At 42.9% G+C, this 15,251-nt stretch overlaps 1 protein-coding gene across 11 annotated transcripts in view; it reads right to left on the reverse strand.

The window, feature by feature from the left end:
• R3HDM1 (R3H domain containing 1) overlaps positions 1-15,251 on the reverse strand; it is a 536,983-nt gene that overhangs the window by 154,285 nt on the left and 367,447 nt on the right. For all 11 annotated transcript variants that reach the window (XM_078681804.1, XM_078681797.1, XM_078681794.1 and 8 more), the window contains 2 exons: positions 13,450-13,607; positions 9,705-9,859 (listed from right to left, as the gene is read on the reverse strand). In XM_078681804.1, coding sequence (XP_078537930.1) covers positions 9,705-9,859; positions 13,450-13,607 — 313 coding nt within the window. The remainder of the gene's footprint in view (positions 1-9,704; positions 9,860-13,449; positions 13,608-15,251) is intronic.

Below are 15,251 nucleotides of genomic sequence, written 5' to 3' on the forward strand. Positions count from 1 at the left end.
TAAATATTCATTCTAAGATTGGGCACAATAGAAAGAATCGCACACTATGAGTGTGGGGGATTCGCGAGCCGTATTTTCAAGTGCCATTTTGAATGCTTGTAGTTCAGCTTGCTGAGCTGTACAATCTCCTACAGATTGCGTTTTTGTGACCATAGGTCTGAATTTACCATCGCACATACAACCTTTAACGATCTCGCATGCAGCACTATAAGCTTGTTTACCCCCCGTAGCGGGTTGTGCTGATCGGTCAGTATAAATTATACATTCATACTGGTCTAGAGGCAGCTTTTCAGTACGCAGAGGACATTCTTGTTCATATTGTAGAAATGCTTGTGTTTTCAAATAACGATCAAAAACGTATTCAACATCAGTTACAGTAAGAGAATTAACCCATTGTATCCATCTCGGATGTAAAGCTTTAGCATTTGGAATGCTTGCTTTTTTCACTGCTTCTAAGGCAGGTACAGGAGTTACGACTATAATGCGTTTCTCTTGTGCTAGAGTTCTTTCTCTTGCTACAGCGGTTTGAACAGCGGTCAGAATTTTTACTATATAAGTGAATTTTATTTCTGCTGTTGGTACTTTTTCACCTTTATTAAAAGTTAAGAAGGTGAATCCGCGTTGACCCGAAATGATTCGCATCACTAGATTGCGTACGTTTACGCGTGTTTGTAAATGTTTGGCTGCTAACGTCTGTTTGGAGTGAATGCAAATTTTCTGTGTGTTACTTTTTCCATTAAATGGTTTTGAAATCAGGTTTGATTAATTCTTAGAGAGGTTTAACTCTTTCTGTGTAGTTCAGAATGTAAGTTCTTCTGAAATTCAGGAAACCTAGAATCAACTACGTTTTTCAGCGTTTTTAGAGGTTGGAGCAGAGCACACTTTTCTAAAAAGTTGGCTGCCAGGCTTTTGCCTTCACTTGATAGTTCATATCCTAGAAAGAGGACGTTTAGATGGGCAATTCTCGATTTTTTTAAATTGAATTCATACCCATCAGAGGTGAAGCCAAGTATAATGGTGTTCACCCTGTTCAAGTGCCTATTCAGGTCATCGTCTGTCAGATATATATCATCGACATATGACAATGAGTCGTCATCATAAGTTTGTAGTAACTCTGTTACCTTTGCTGAAAAGAACCCAGGACTATTCTTGAATCCTTGAGGGAGACGACAGAAGTGACGATGTGTCCCCAGTATTGAGAAAGTGGTCAAATACCTACTTTCTGTTGCAATGTTTTGACAAAAGAAACCATTTGATATAGGTCGAATGTGGTTTTATATTTTTTACGCACAACGTTGTTCATTAATGCTGTACTGTGTGCATTTTTCACTGCAAATGTTTTTCAACAAGAGTTTAGATGTCTGTAATCCAATACTAGATGATATGTATTGTCTGGGGACAGGAAACAAAGGATTGTTCATTGATGAGGTGCATGTTTCAATCACCCCTTGATATTCAAGTTGATCCAAGATCTCCCTGACCCGTTTTTTTAGCTTCTTGCTTAACTGGGTACTGCCTTTGCGCAGTTGGCTGATTTTTCAACTGAATTTTACGGTGAGGAGAATCCTCATCCCATCCTACATGATATCTGTATAATGCTGGGGCTTGGGCGACTGCCCATTTCCTGGCATAAGTATATTTTAAATGTACTGGAATTTGATTAGAGAAGGCTGGCATTTTGATGTCTTCGCCATGTGGGCACTCCCTGACAAATTCAGGTGGCCAGTCTTGTTCAGCTAGAAGTATATCATAGCCTTTAGAAAGTCGCTCCCAAAAGAGTGCTTTCACTTTTCTTGGTATGTCTCTCTCCACCCAGAGTGTCATTTCATCGATCCTATGTGGAGAACTAACCCTGGTATCTGCAGTTTCAACTTCAATATCCTCGGTCCACGGTCTCCAGAAGTCCCTTCAGGTTCTGGCGAGCTATTGTTACTTCTGCTGCGCTGTCCAACATTGTCTGAGCCCATTCTCCGTTCTTGAGTTGTGTCTTCAAGATCCTCGGCATGTCTGATTTTTAGACCGGCTACCTTCTTTTTGATGAATTGAGATTTTTTGTTTTTCAGAACGTGTCAATCGTCTTTGGACTTCACGCGTTCTTCCTTGTTTTCTGACCGTCCTCTTCTTTCGGATTTCTGTGACGAAGTCTGAAAGGTATGAGAGGAACGTGTATCGGGATCTTGAAATCTATCAGGTTTTCTCAAATTATCCCTATTCCTGAGGTTGTACTTCTTTTCAGAGGGCTCCTTTTGAGGAGACCTACCTCGGGAATGAGAACGCTTCTCTTTTGAAATTTATTTGCTATTTTCCCACTTCTTTTAAGAAGAGGTAGGAGTGTTTTTAGAAAATAACTTTTCAGGACTTTTGGACAGTTGTGGTTTTACTGGTTTCCCACCCAAACTGTCTCTGCCTAATTCTTCATCGGATTTTTCAATTATTCTGGCTAGTTCTTGTGGTTGCTCTGTTGCATCAAATTCCCTCAACTTCTGGCAGATCGCTACTGATGCTGCTTCTCAAATATTTGATAATATTATTGTAGAGACCTGTTTAAAATCTTTCAGTAGTTTCATACCTAAATTTAGAGCAGGCTCTGACCCGTATTCGTTTTGAATCTGTTTCAGGACATCAGGTATTACCGCCATAGACGGAACACCGTGTGTTTTAGTGTAGGTTGCAGAGAAGCCTGTACCCCAAGAGCTGCAGTCCTCCAGATGTGGTGTGATCCCCATTGGTAAACAGATTGTTAAAATTCTGTTTTTTATGAGGGCTATTATTAGGAAATACTGCTTCGATCTGAGTAATTTTTAGAGTAATCCAGAATGGAATTTGTTCACGTTTTGTGGGTAATTTACCCATGACTGCGTGTAAAGTCTGTGGTGTAATTTTCGTTTATTCCCCTGGTGAGAGGTTTGTTGTGGAATAACTATTGTAGGTTGGACTGTAAGAGCCCGCATGACATATTGGACCAATTGTCTGTAGATTTTGATTAACTCTTTGAGTTGAGCTAGTAACTCTACATCAGACATGTCGTTAATGTCAGGATGTGGTGTATAGCCGGCTAAAACCAGCCATGTTGCTCCTGGTCTACCTAGTAGACCGAGCCTGGTAATGTGATTTAAAAGGTTTAGGGTGCCGTTAAACCAGAGCTCATGCTCCTATTATGTGAGTGGAATTTCAATATCCTCGAAAGGGATATATTCCTCTGGTAGTTCATCTTCTTTGTAGAAGTGAAACATACGTGTTACTGGATTTGATTCAGGGAAGACTATCCACGAATAGAATACCTCTGTCTGGTGATATTCATGTACCTCTATCACAAAAACTGCCCTACCATCTCTTGATGTTAGGCCATGTTTTATAAGTTTTAAAGTGATGGCTTTCCTTAAATTTGGTGGAATTATTACAGCATCTGCATCGGTTTCTTGTCGCCTGTAGCTGCAGTCAAGGCGTTATCCTCGTCAGCCATTTTAATGAAAGTTGCAGAGCAAGTTTCAAGGAAACAAAGATAAGGTGCACAATATTTTGGAACACTGATTTTTCGTCCTACTCAGCTATGGCAGATATTATCCCTTACCCACTCCAGACGTCTATTGGAGTATTATGGTAGGGGGTCTCTGAGAAAAGCACGACTGAGTTACTTCAGTATCTAGCGTTAAATTAGTGCCTTACCAATTGTTGGGCGCCCTGTAGTGTAGTTCCTATATCCCTAATAGGCTCTGCGCATTGGAATATTATACACTATAGATTTGACAAAGGACTCAGGTCATTATGTCTCTATCGAGTACATTAAAATTAATTATGTGTGCCAGCTAACTCAGAGGTGACTAGAAACTTACTCGAATGAACAAGAAGGGATTAGTCTCCGACAACCGCATAAACATGACAACTTTGTTTCCCTTTAGAGTTGGAACACTATCTTCAGAGTCGTGGAAACAATAGATAACTATTTCACTCAGTCAATCGTGCATGCTTAGTTTCTACAGAGTTGCACAGTAATAGAGAGACGGGCGTTTCAATAAAAAGGGTTTGTTGAACAGTCTTCTTTCTCATGCAAGAGATATGAACTGCAACAATCGTAAGACAGAATGTGAAGTATAATGCGTACAGCGCAAACAGTAATATACAATATTACTGTAATAGCATTGTTGGACTTGGCCCTTTTGGCAGGGTCACCCCTAAACTTTTTGCTTTTAAATGTGACCTGATACTAGTTGTTTTTGGCTTCTGCGCGCTTTAACACTGTGTCACAGTGTAAAGTGCGTGCGCAATCTGAGTGCGTGTGGTGAGATTGGCCTGCCCTCCCATAGGAATGCATGAGGAATATATGTGTCCATGGTAGTTCCTGATGGGTGGGGAGTGCAGGGGCGAGTTTGGTATGTGCGAACTCGTGAGATTAAATGCTGCACGATGGTGTGCGCAGATTTAATGTGACTAGTGTGGAAATGCCACTTCTAGAAGTTGGCCAGTCTGTGCAGTGAATGTGTTGACTGTCTGGCTTGTGATTGGCTGGAGCTGGCTGGTGTGCCTGGCTCCAGGAGTCAGGATGGGCCTGCCCAGTGGTGCATGGGGGGATCTGCAGGTTGATGGCAGGGAGGAGTGCACCTGGGACCTGAATAGGGATGTGCCTTCCCTCCACAATGCTGGCTCCGCCCCTTGTGGTGCCCTGTGAATAGGGAGCGGGGCTGAGCACACAACAAAGTGCTCCAAAACCAGTTGCATCTGGTTTTCCCTTAACCCTGTGCTAGGTGACGAAGGAAATTTTGTATAAAAAGGGGCTGTGACCCCATGTGAAATGTTCTCACTGATCCTATCTTGAGGAGGGCCTGCTGCTACTGCTGCTGGGCACCAGGAGAAACCGCCACTGGGGACTGCCTCTCTGCTGGAGGGCCCTGTGAGCTGGCCCCTGGGCCCAGCCTTTGCCCCCCCTGCCTGCTAAGAGACTTTCCCTGGACTTTGGGACTGTAGCGCCTGGGAGCACTTTCTTTTTCATCCTGTGAGCGCTTTATTTTTAATTGCTAAAGAGCGCTTTAATTGTCCTGAGGAGCGACGTCCTCGTGGGCTGCAGCGCAGAGCGGCGATCATCTGTAGCAGGGAATCCCCGGCGTGGAGATTCCCCTGCCATCCAACTGCCGATTTCGGCGCGGGTGCCCACCCCGCAGATTTGCCATTTATGATATCCCTAGCGGGTGCCCACCCCGCCAGGGACCTTGTGCCAGCTTTCATGCCCCTAGTGGGTGACGACCCCGCCAGGGACCGTGTATGTAATTAACAGGAGCCTACCCCGTATTGCCTGCAGCTCATCATCGGCGCGACCCGGGAGAATCCGGAAGTCAGGCTGCGTGCTGACTGACATGGGGCGGGACTTCCGCTGTCCCAAGGGAAGCCCAGCGCCCACGGAATGCAAAGAGGAAAGCCGGAAGCCGATGGGAGTCCACCGCGCGCTTCGGTAACAAAGGGAAGGTTGGTCCAAAAGAAGAGTCCAGGCGGGAGCCCAACCCTGCACTGGACCGTGCCCAAGGAGAGCCACGCCGCCGCAGAGGAAGTGGAGCCGTGCATGCTCCCATGCGGCTGTCCTCAGCGCATGGCAGAGAGACTGGAGGAGTGTCCCAGGCAGGGCAAGAAAGAGCGAGACGCCGCCCCAGTGAGGCGGCGTCTCGCCTTGGTGCGACCCCGCAGTGAGGTCCGGCGAAAGCACATGAGTCCCGGTGAGTGGGGCTCCGATCTGGCGTTGTTGGGGGGTGGGGGGGGGGCTAGCGTTCGGTTTGTTCTCAGCTGCACCGCGGTGGCGGGCAGCTGCGACGCGTGGACAGTTTCTGGGTTACTCCTGAGTCCCAGATCAGGACTCCAACACGGGGCGCAGCTAGTTGTTGTAGAGCAGGTGCGTGGCTCCACCAGAGGGGGCACATTGCTGTTTAGAGAGCCCAGAGGGGCCCCGGATTTTCCCTCGCATCTGCTCCAGCGTTGTGGCAAATCCTTCTTTCTCTTTTTGGGGCATATTTCATTTTAGAGCGCCGTGGCTCCAACGTTGGGGCACAGTTGTTTATTTGTAGAGCCTTGCGTGGCTCTATTGGGAGCACAGTGTTCCTAGCAGGCCCACAGAACTTGGGGGCTAGCCCACTTCTTTCCCTAGGGGGCGCCTAATCAGTTCAGGAGCCTGAGGGCTCCAAGACATGTTTTCTTTCAGAGCCCCGTGTGGCTCCAACGTTTGGCGCACTTTTTCTTTTGTTCCCAGGGCCAGTGAGGGCCCATGCCACATTTCTACAGCTGCCCAGCAAGTAGTAGGCAGCTGCCACGTTTAGGCCTGTTCTTTAGCGTTGTTGCTTTTGACTGCATGCGCAGCCAGCTCTGACTTTTGGGACAAAGGGCATTTGAGCCCCACGGAAGGCCAGTTGGCCTGGGGTCAGTACCTACTGTGATCTTGCGCAGGGTGATGGTATACTGTGTTTGTGATGGTGATTACCTAATGTCAAATGTGATTTATGCGTAATATGCAATGCCTTTATGCCTATGATACCTCTAACTGTGTTTTATGCTTAGGAGGTTGTTTTGCCTAGTATAGTTTATGCTAGTGAGTTTATGTTTTCCTGCGTGATCTATGCCTAAGGTGATTAGGATTGCGTAGTGTGTACCTACCTTTTACCAGTGGTTACTGGTTGTGTTATACAATTGTTATTTTGTGCTACAATTATTCTATGTTCTAGAAGTGCTATTTCTACTAAGTGCTGATTCTGACAGTGGCCCACGTGGCCCTGTCTGGTGTAAATAATCCCCTGTAAATACTGCCCAGTGCAAGTTGGCACAGTGTAATTGTGTGATTATCATCGAATGTCTTTATGGTAATACAAAGGCTATTTTTATATATAACCTTATGTGGAGTTCCCTTTTTGTGGTGTGCCTAGGGTGTCGCTGCTGTGTGTTGCGCAAACGCTTTACACATTGCCTCCGGGATACGCCTGACTGCTCGTGCCAAGCTACCAAGGGGGTGAGCAGGGGTTATCTTTGGCATGTAACTCCCTTGCCCTGATTAGAGTGGTGGTCTCTGTCTGGCTTTGGCGCAAGCCTTAGCCAACCAGAGATCCCATTTCTAACAAGCATGGTCTGTTGCTATGACATATATAAAAATACATACATAAATAACACAGGCTAAAATACTCAACTGGTGTTTCTAAAATACGCCTACCCCAGTGTACCTAACCTAGGTCTAGTACGAGGGAAGATGTAGGTGCTGGTTTAGCATAGGTTTTAGTTTTGCCAAAGGTTTCTCTAGGTTCTAATCAGCTCCATACCTTAGAATGAGAGAGGTTGGTATCTCTTTCCCGGGACTCTATTTCCCCACACCCCGCAAGGGGAGTCAGAAACACTGGAGCTGGATTCTCGGCAGGAGAATGACAGCTTCTGGTCAGTGCGTCAGCTGAAGAGTTGGCTTCCTTTGGTACTTGCTGTGGTGAGCTGCGTCGTGCAAGTAGGTAGTCGAACTGCATCGAACCACACTGTGCTTTGCCATAGCAAGTGAAGGTATATTTATACCTTGAAGGGGTTTGGGAATGCCAGAATCGACGTAAGAGTCGGGCATATGAACGTCATGAATGAACCTCTAAGGAACGGATGTTCATGCATAATAATGAGTTTCTTGGAGAAATCAATATTCAAGCAACGGCATGTCCCTAAGAGTCTGGTTTTCCAAGAAATCGTTGTGACTTAGATGAACGGATATAAGTAGCCATCCCTGTATTTGGGTAGCATGGGCTATGCCTAAATAAGGCCTGGATTTCTATGCCTATATAAGGGCAATGTGAATTGTACCTATATAAGGGCATGAATCGGGAAATTCATACGGAATCTAAATCGATACACAACACCAGCTAGAAGGGATCCGCGATCGGGGAAGCCTGTGACTGCAAAGAGCAGGGCATGGTACCATTTACTCCTGCCCTCTGACGGCAGTCGAATGCAATGAAGAACAGGAGTCACAGACCGCTCCATCATGTTCCAACTGCTGACACCACATACAGATGTCACGTGGGCCTGAAAAAGCAATTTCTCTCGCAGCGCCTGCAACAGGGTATAACTCTGAAATTTTAGGAGGAGACACTTGACCTAATCACTAACAAAGTACTGAGGAATTTCATCATAGAAAAACAAGTAGGACGCTGAATCAATTTTGATAAGGCATGGAAAAACCAGAATCTAATGTACTCTAGTGTCGTCAGTTTAGCAGGGGCATGGCTAAGGTTGCACTGCGCCACCCGGTTTCCAGACCAGTCTAGCACTTGTAGGTACATTAATGAGGGGGGGGAACCTGCAGGAAGATGTATCCATTGACACACCAGTCGATCGATGACCCAGTTTTCCTCATGGTTAGATCCAAGCAAAATGGAGTGTACAAAAAATGCAGCAATCTTGAGGCTCAGAGCTCAATAATGTGGCGGCCTGAGAACTGCAAGGGCCAGTGTGAATACCGAGAGAAGACTCCTGGAGGCTTAAATTCGCAGCAACATAGAGTATATGAGGTAAACTAACACTGCCATGTCTCCCCAATGCAGCCCATCCACTTTGGCAGAGGCGGAGTCTGTAGGTTCAAGATCTCTGTGGAGGCTCGAGGGTGGCACTTAGATGAAGAACCTTTTGCTTCATCCAATGCGATTATAAGAAAGGACAGCGGTGTATACCAATGTTAGGCTGCTGTGGAGCCCTTGTTGATCATAGTAGACATGGCTTAAGAAGAGATCCTAAAAACAATGTCACCAAATAGACATAAGTTCTCATTGGCAACTAGGATATTTGTGGCCACATTTAAAACACTGCCTTGGGTGCAAGGTCTTGAGAAGTAAATGAAAGCAGTGAAGACCTAAACCCAGATCACACCAGAAGAGAAAATCAGCATGCATCTTTTAAGGACTATTCAGTGAGTGCTATGGTGTGCCTTGAGATCGAGACACTGAAAACCCAGAAATTGGTGGCAGACCATTCAAAATCGGAGCACTTTGGTTTACCCAGCTGCTGGAAGGGGAGGATAAATCCTAATGCATGGAAGTCTGCCACTATTGGAAGCAGAGGGCAAAAAGGTCCTTATGTACAATTTTTGAATCTGAGGTCATCCAGTAAGACTCCCCATTTACATAGGAAGCTCCCAAATTACACACATCCATACAAGCGGCCCTTGAAAATAATATCTCCAAGACTGGTGCAATCCTGATAGACTTGGCAAATCTGAAACTGAAAGAGTCCCATATGCACAAACTAAAGTTGGAGACCTATCTTTTAAAAGCCTCGACTTGGCCAGATCCGAGTTCGCAAGGAAGACCACAAAAATTTTAAAACATTTAAAAAAGAGCTCCTCGGAAAGCAATTTGCTGCATCCCTGTGGTGTGTAACGAAAAATGTAAGTAGTTGAGGTAAAGAAAAGGTCCATCTCTTCATCCAACTACAGCTAGCTCACAAGTTCTTAAAGGGGAAGCACTAGAACAGCAAAATACCAATTATGATGTTGTTTAAATTCTTTACTCCCAAGTCCACTTCTGTTTTTGAGAGAATCTTTTGCTTTGCCTGTACTTTTAGAATAGCCATCTTTGGAAATTGGGTATAGTGATTTTTGATACAAAACATTTCCAACTTCTAAACCCACACACATAAGAATGAATTAAAACACATTTAACATGAAATAACAATAAATGAACATACTTGCACAATAGTAAAAATGAGCTCACCTTGAATTATTTTGTTGACTAGGTGGAAGCACACTATAATAAACTGGCATTCCTGTTGAGGGTAATACGCCTTGATTGGACTGGTGGTTGGTGATTAAAACAGGCTGCTGATACGTCTGTTGTGGCATTCCTTGTGACCCTTGCTGCATGGAAACCTAATCGAGCAAAGAATAAATAATTCTGTATATTCTAAACATAACATGAACCTACCCTGGCGAGGTCAAATATAACAAAAATTAGTCCAAGACATGGGATGTCCCTACAACACTTGCAATTTTTCCTGGCACTTGCGTTTTATTGGTGGGGGCTGCTTATCCGAGCAACTTGAATCTGCACTGACATCACATGTTTTGTTTCTTATACACATTTTATTCTAAGCATAAAATGTTCTTCTGACTTATGGGGACACCACTTGAGTAATTTAAAATGTGGAAAATGCTTAGATCATGATGCATCTGCATAAAGATATATTTGCAGGGACATATGTTGACTCCATTGAATAGTGGGTATCAACAGGAGCACAGTATTATAATGTAGTGCAGGTTCACTTTAAATAATACTAAGTGAAGGCAGGAAATTATTGCTCAACACTGAGGCAGAGCGAGTGTTTAGGCAACAGCTTAAACATAACCGGTCCCACTTGGAGGTTAATAAAAGTGCTTCTTCGCTTTACCACCTGTTCTCTGTATTCTGCCTTGGTATTATCAGACACACCCATTATGAGAAATAAGCAAGAAACAAATACTAGGCAGAAGGAGAAAAGTAATGGATGGGAGACTTGACCTACAATGGTGGCTGAGGCATTGCAAGTGGGCATGATAAATAATTCACTCCACAGTGGTTAGAGCAGGGGTCTCCAACCTTTTCTGTAGTGAGAGCTACTTCTGATCAGTGAAAATCCTTGTGAGCTACTGAAGGCCAAGCAACTCACATTGTTACTAGATGCCCATACACCCAGTTTAATTGACTTTAAGCCTCTGTCCTTAGAGCCAGATACTATTGTTTGAACAAAATACTGTGACTAGGGACACTATGGCAGGGCAGCAATGTGTGTCCGTGAGAGTGTGGTCTTTGGGGGTGTATGAACGTGTGCTCATGAATAGGATAAGGCCCTTATTACAAGTTCAGTGGTCCAATGGCCAGCCAAACCAGTGGTGGCGGTCTGCCCGCTACATTAGGACTGTGGCAGTTGGACCGCCACGGGACTGCTGCACCACCGCCCCTAATGTGTCATTTGTTTAAATGGGAGGAATTTTAAGTGAACAAACATGCTTCATAATACAGTAAGATGTCGGCTTAACTTAAAGTGAAAAAAGGCATATAGATTTTATAGAAAAAGTTTTCTTCACTTTAAATTTCTCCCATTTGAAAAAAACAACTAGTTTTCATTTATAAATATAACACAGCGTCTATTGGCCACTGGAAGCAAATGGGTTACTGCTTGTAAATGCGATACTTTGAAATAGGAGAAAATTAAAATGAAGAGTTAATCATTAAGGTTACATTTTATTTTCATTTTCTCCCATTTAAAAGCATTCAGAAACATGGTTTTGTTCTCATGCTCTAAAATTGAGTCTGCAAGGACATTAAGAGTTACATACTTCAGTACTTAGTCTCTGTGCCCCAGCCTGGCCCATAAATCTCACTGAGCACTACTCTTTATCTGGTTCTGCTATCTGCAGCCTGATGATAATACTGTAAACCCAGCCTTTCTTTAACTTTAAAAGAAACATGTGATCCTGTGCTTATTCAAAAATGAACTCAAGGCTGTGAGCTCTCTGAAGGTGTTCTGAAAGCTAATGCTAGCTCACGATCGACTGGTTGGAGATACCTGGGTTAGAGTCAATGGTGAAGAGCAGCAGTTGGGTAGGTCAAAGTGAAACTACATCTGCAAGGTGGCGGGAGCAGCTGACAGGGAGAGACTGGTAGGTCAATATGCTGTTGTTCACATGATGACCCTGGTCCTATGACAGGTCAACAGAATCTGGTGATTGCAGGGGACTGGTGGTGGGCACTCTATTAGGGCCTGCTTGCTTCATTCAGCATTCGAATATGCTTTGTACATATGCTTCATATGTAATCAATCCTTAGGCCATGCCTCTGTTACTGCAGTTTGTAACAGGGACACTAGAGGACAGCTTAGAGGACATCTTTTAAAGAATCCCGCTGTTGATTAGGCTGTGCCTAGCAGGTTTGGCCTACCTCTTGACTTAAGTACTTCCTAAAGCATTTACGAAATAAGTGAATCAACAACTTTACACAATCATTGATGACAATGACATTCTGGATCCTCCCTAGAATTCCAATCCATCATAGTACAAAGGTTGCCTTGGGATCAGTCCTTGATCAGCCAAGGACGATTACAAATCAAGGGTGACCAGATTATGTGCAACCTATTGACTGCTTTTGATACCACACCACATTTATTTCAAGTCTTTATTACTTTGGAATAAGTAAGGTTTTGGATTTGATACCTTTCTTTCTCATCACACTCCCTTCCATTTAAGTCATACATTTAACACTATCATGCAGTGCTTCATTTTTACACCACCCCTTTGGTTCTCCTGATACAATCTTTTGCATTTTCCTTCATGGCACATGCAGAAAAAAAACTCAGGTTATTCTGAAATTGGATTTTAATCTGCAGCTTTCAGAACTGCATACATGCAATTGCTGAGTGGATGAAAAAAATCTGGTAGATACCCAAGTTCTGGTTGTGCGCGCTGCACCATGATTGGTCAAGTGGTTGGTGGCGCTCTGAATTTGGTGTCTAACCCTGTCCTGCTAAGACAACTATTGTATGCAAGTTAGGAACATTATCTGATTCGTTTTTTTACTCTATCTGCAGAGTAATCATATCTATGATGACACTTTGCGTATGTACCTTACCATGCAGAGGATAATTCTACCTTCATTGCCTAAATACTGGTTGTTTACAGTGACCTGGCAATAATAGGCTCCAAGATAGACTATTACATTTCTGTATATCTTGGGTTTAGAGTTCATTTGACTAACCATCTGCAACATGTTCGGAATGCTGCAGTCCAGCTTCTCCTAACCCGGCCACATTCATTTCTGCCCACTTAGGTATGTTAAATTGGTTACCTGTAATAAAATGTGCTAATCTCATAAGCCTCTTCATTTGTCACAAGGCGGTACTTGAAATTAACAAAACCATCACAGTTGGACAATGTTTCATTTCTTAATTAGAAAATGGGGGAACGCACATATGGAATTCAACCATCTTGTTTTTGCAAAATACTAAATTGTGGTTGCTTATTAACCACCTGAATACCAGACTTCTGCTATCGTCTAAGAAAGCTGGTTAAGTGGTCAGCGCCAGCACATTATCAGTACTTTCATGCTTCGCAAATATAATGAATAAATTATAGCACACTCAGTACTTAAAAGACGTATTTTACCACAGAAAGGAGGCAACCCCTAATTTTAACTTGTCCTTGTTGTGGGAATTTCTAACACCTCTGTGGGATATGTATATGCAGATTATTTTGTTTTCCATGCAGTTTGTGTTAAGAAATATGGCTTTTGTAGTCTTCTCAACTCTGAAATATTGTAATCTCCCTGCCCACTCAGTTGCTATCATAAGTTGCATTTGAAAAACGCATGGAGTTATGACTTTGATCTGATCAAGACTCATGTACCAACAGCAAAGTACTACAAAAGTGAACAAACGGAAAAATTTGAATTTAAAAACTATATTTGTGAAGACAGCCAAACTACCCACCTGATAGGACGGCACAGAAGGATACTGAACCATCACACCCTGAATGTGATTTCCTAGGTTGCTGTGTTGGCCACTGACCATATTTGGACTCTGGGACTGTTGAACCCCAACTAACCCATGGAAGGTTTGCTGCTGGTTTGGCATAACAGCCTGGTAACCTGGAATTAAAAACGTACATCTCAATTTTATGTTCCGATAGTTACGTAAAAGGAAATCCACTAATGAACAACACCAGTAATTTTATATTTTAATTAAAAGAAAAAATAATTACACGTAATGGTCATTCTTTTAAACTATATCTTGGCATCATGAAGCACCTTCTGAAATACTTATTAACATTGTTATAAAGTAGATAACAAGGTGAGAATTATGTTACCAAACATACAGGTTTCGGCTTGGAACAAGAGGCCACCATATGTCATAGAAAAGTTGTCTATTTCTACAGAGCATGTCATAGAGAATTCCTCTCAAAAGCATTCAAAGGATTTTAGCCTGTTCACACATCACCCACCTTTGAAATCCCTATTGGGTACTAACCCCGGAGGCTCTTCATGTTCCTCAAGTCACCCCGGTACACAGATACCCGCAGTCGCCTTGGTCACAGCATCCTTCCAACGCATACATTATGCCCCTCTTCAGGGCACACCCACCAAACACTCAGACATCCACACAACCACTCACACACTCAGGTTGCAGTGATGTTATAGTTAGGATATAGCATTAAAAAAACATAGAAATTCACTGACAAAAACAAAGGTTACAGGGATATTATAGTTCGATTCAGATTTTACAAACAAAACCATAGAAAGTCAGCCAACATAGTGCACAATAAATGGAGATCATTCTTGGGGGAAGTTTAAAAAGCGCTTGTCACTTTTCAATTCTCTTACTAGAAATGTGAAGTTGGATAAAACAAAAATGAAGCTTATTCACTAAGAGGTATTTTCAGCATTCGTCAATCTAGACCACAGGCAGGCATCACACCTGGAAATTGGTCAAATGGCTGTGGCAGTTCGTTTAGAAGGGTTAATTTTTAGATGGCTTAGTTTGCAAAAAGATCAAAGAAGAAGTTACAATAAAATCCACGTTGTATGAAGATTTATTTAGCCTGAAACACAATTTGATTTGCAAAAGTTCTGGGAGCATCCTTCAATACCTACATACACAATGCATGGCTGCAATGAAGATGAATTAAATTTCCTTCAGGATTGCAAAGAAGCTGCAAAGAACAAACTGGACCACTCTAGGGTCTATACTTTAAGGCTTGACAATATTACTTGTCTATTTTCCAAAAGCCATCACTGTTTCAAAATGTTTATACATATGGTTTCATTATACCAGAGTTCTGTAGAAATGCTGGATTGGGACTGAGGACTAAAGGTAAGAATCTCAGCAGGTTATGTGGTTTATTTACACACTTCGTATACATGTTGCAGACATTTGAATGCTTACGTAAAATCAAATCAAAATTACACTGTAATACATTTAATGCACGATCTGTAACAGAAACTGAGAAACTTACTGTCTGGCACCACCAATAAAATCAATTTTAAAATTATAAGTTTTAGAGACAATTCTAAAGGTTTTAAGCATGCCAAGAGGTCCAGTGAATATTATATGTTTTTAGTTTGTTTCGTTTAATTAGACCACTTCCTCTCCAGCGAAGTTTGTGTTAGATTGTGTAAATATTTTTGTTAAACAGTATTGTATATTGGTGCATTCCGTTTGTAAAAAAATGAATTGACAAGCAAGCTCATGTACACGCTCAGCAGATTCACAAAGAAGGATACCATAGTCAATGA

Source organism: Lissotriton helveticus, chromosome 3_1 (assembly GCF_964261635.1).
Source record: "Lissotriton helveticus chromosome 3_1, aLisHel1.1, whole genome shotgun sequence".
NCBI lineage: Eukaryota > Metazoa > Chordata > Amphibia > Caudata > Salamandridae > Lissotriton > Lissotriton helveticus.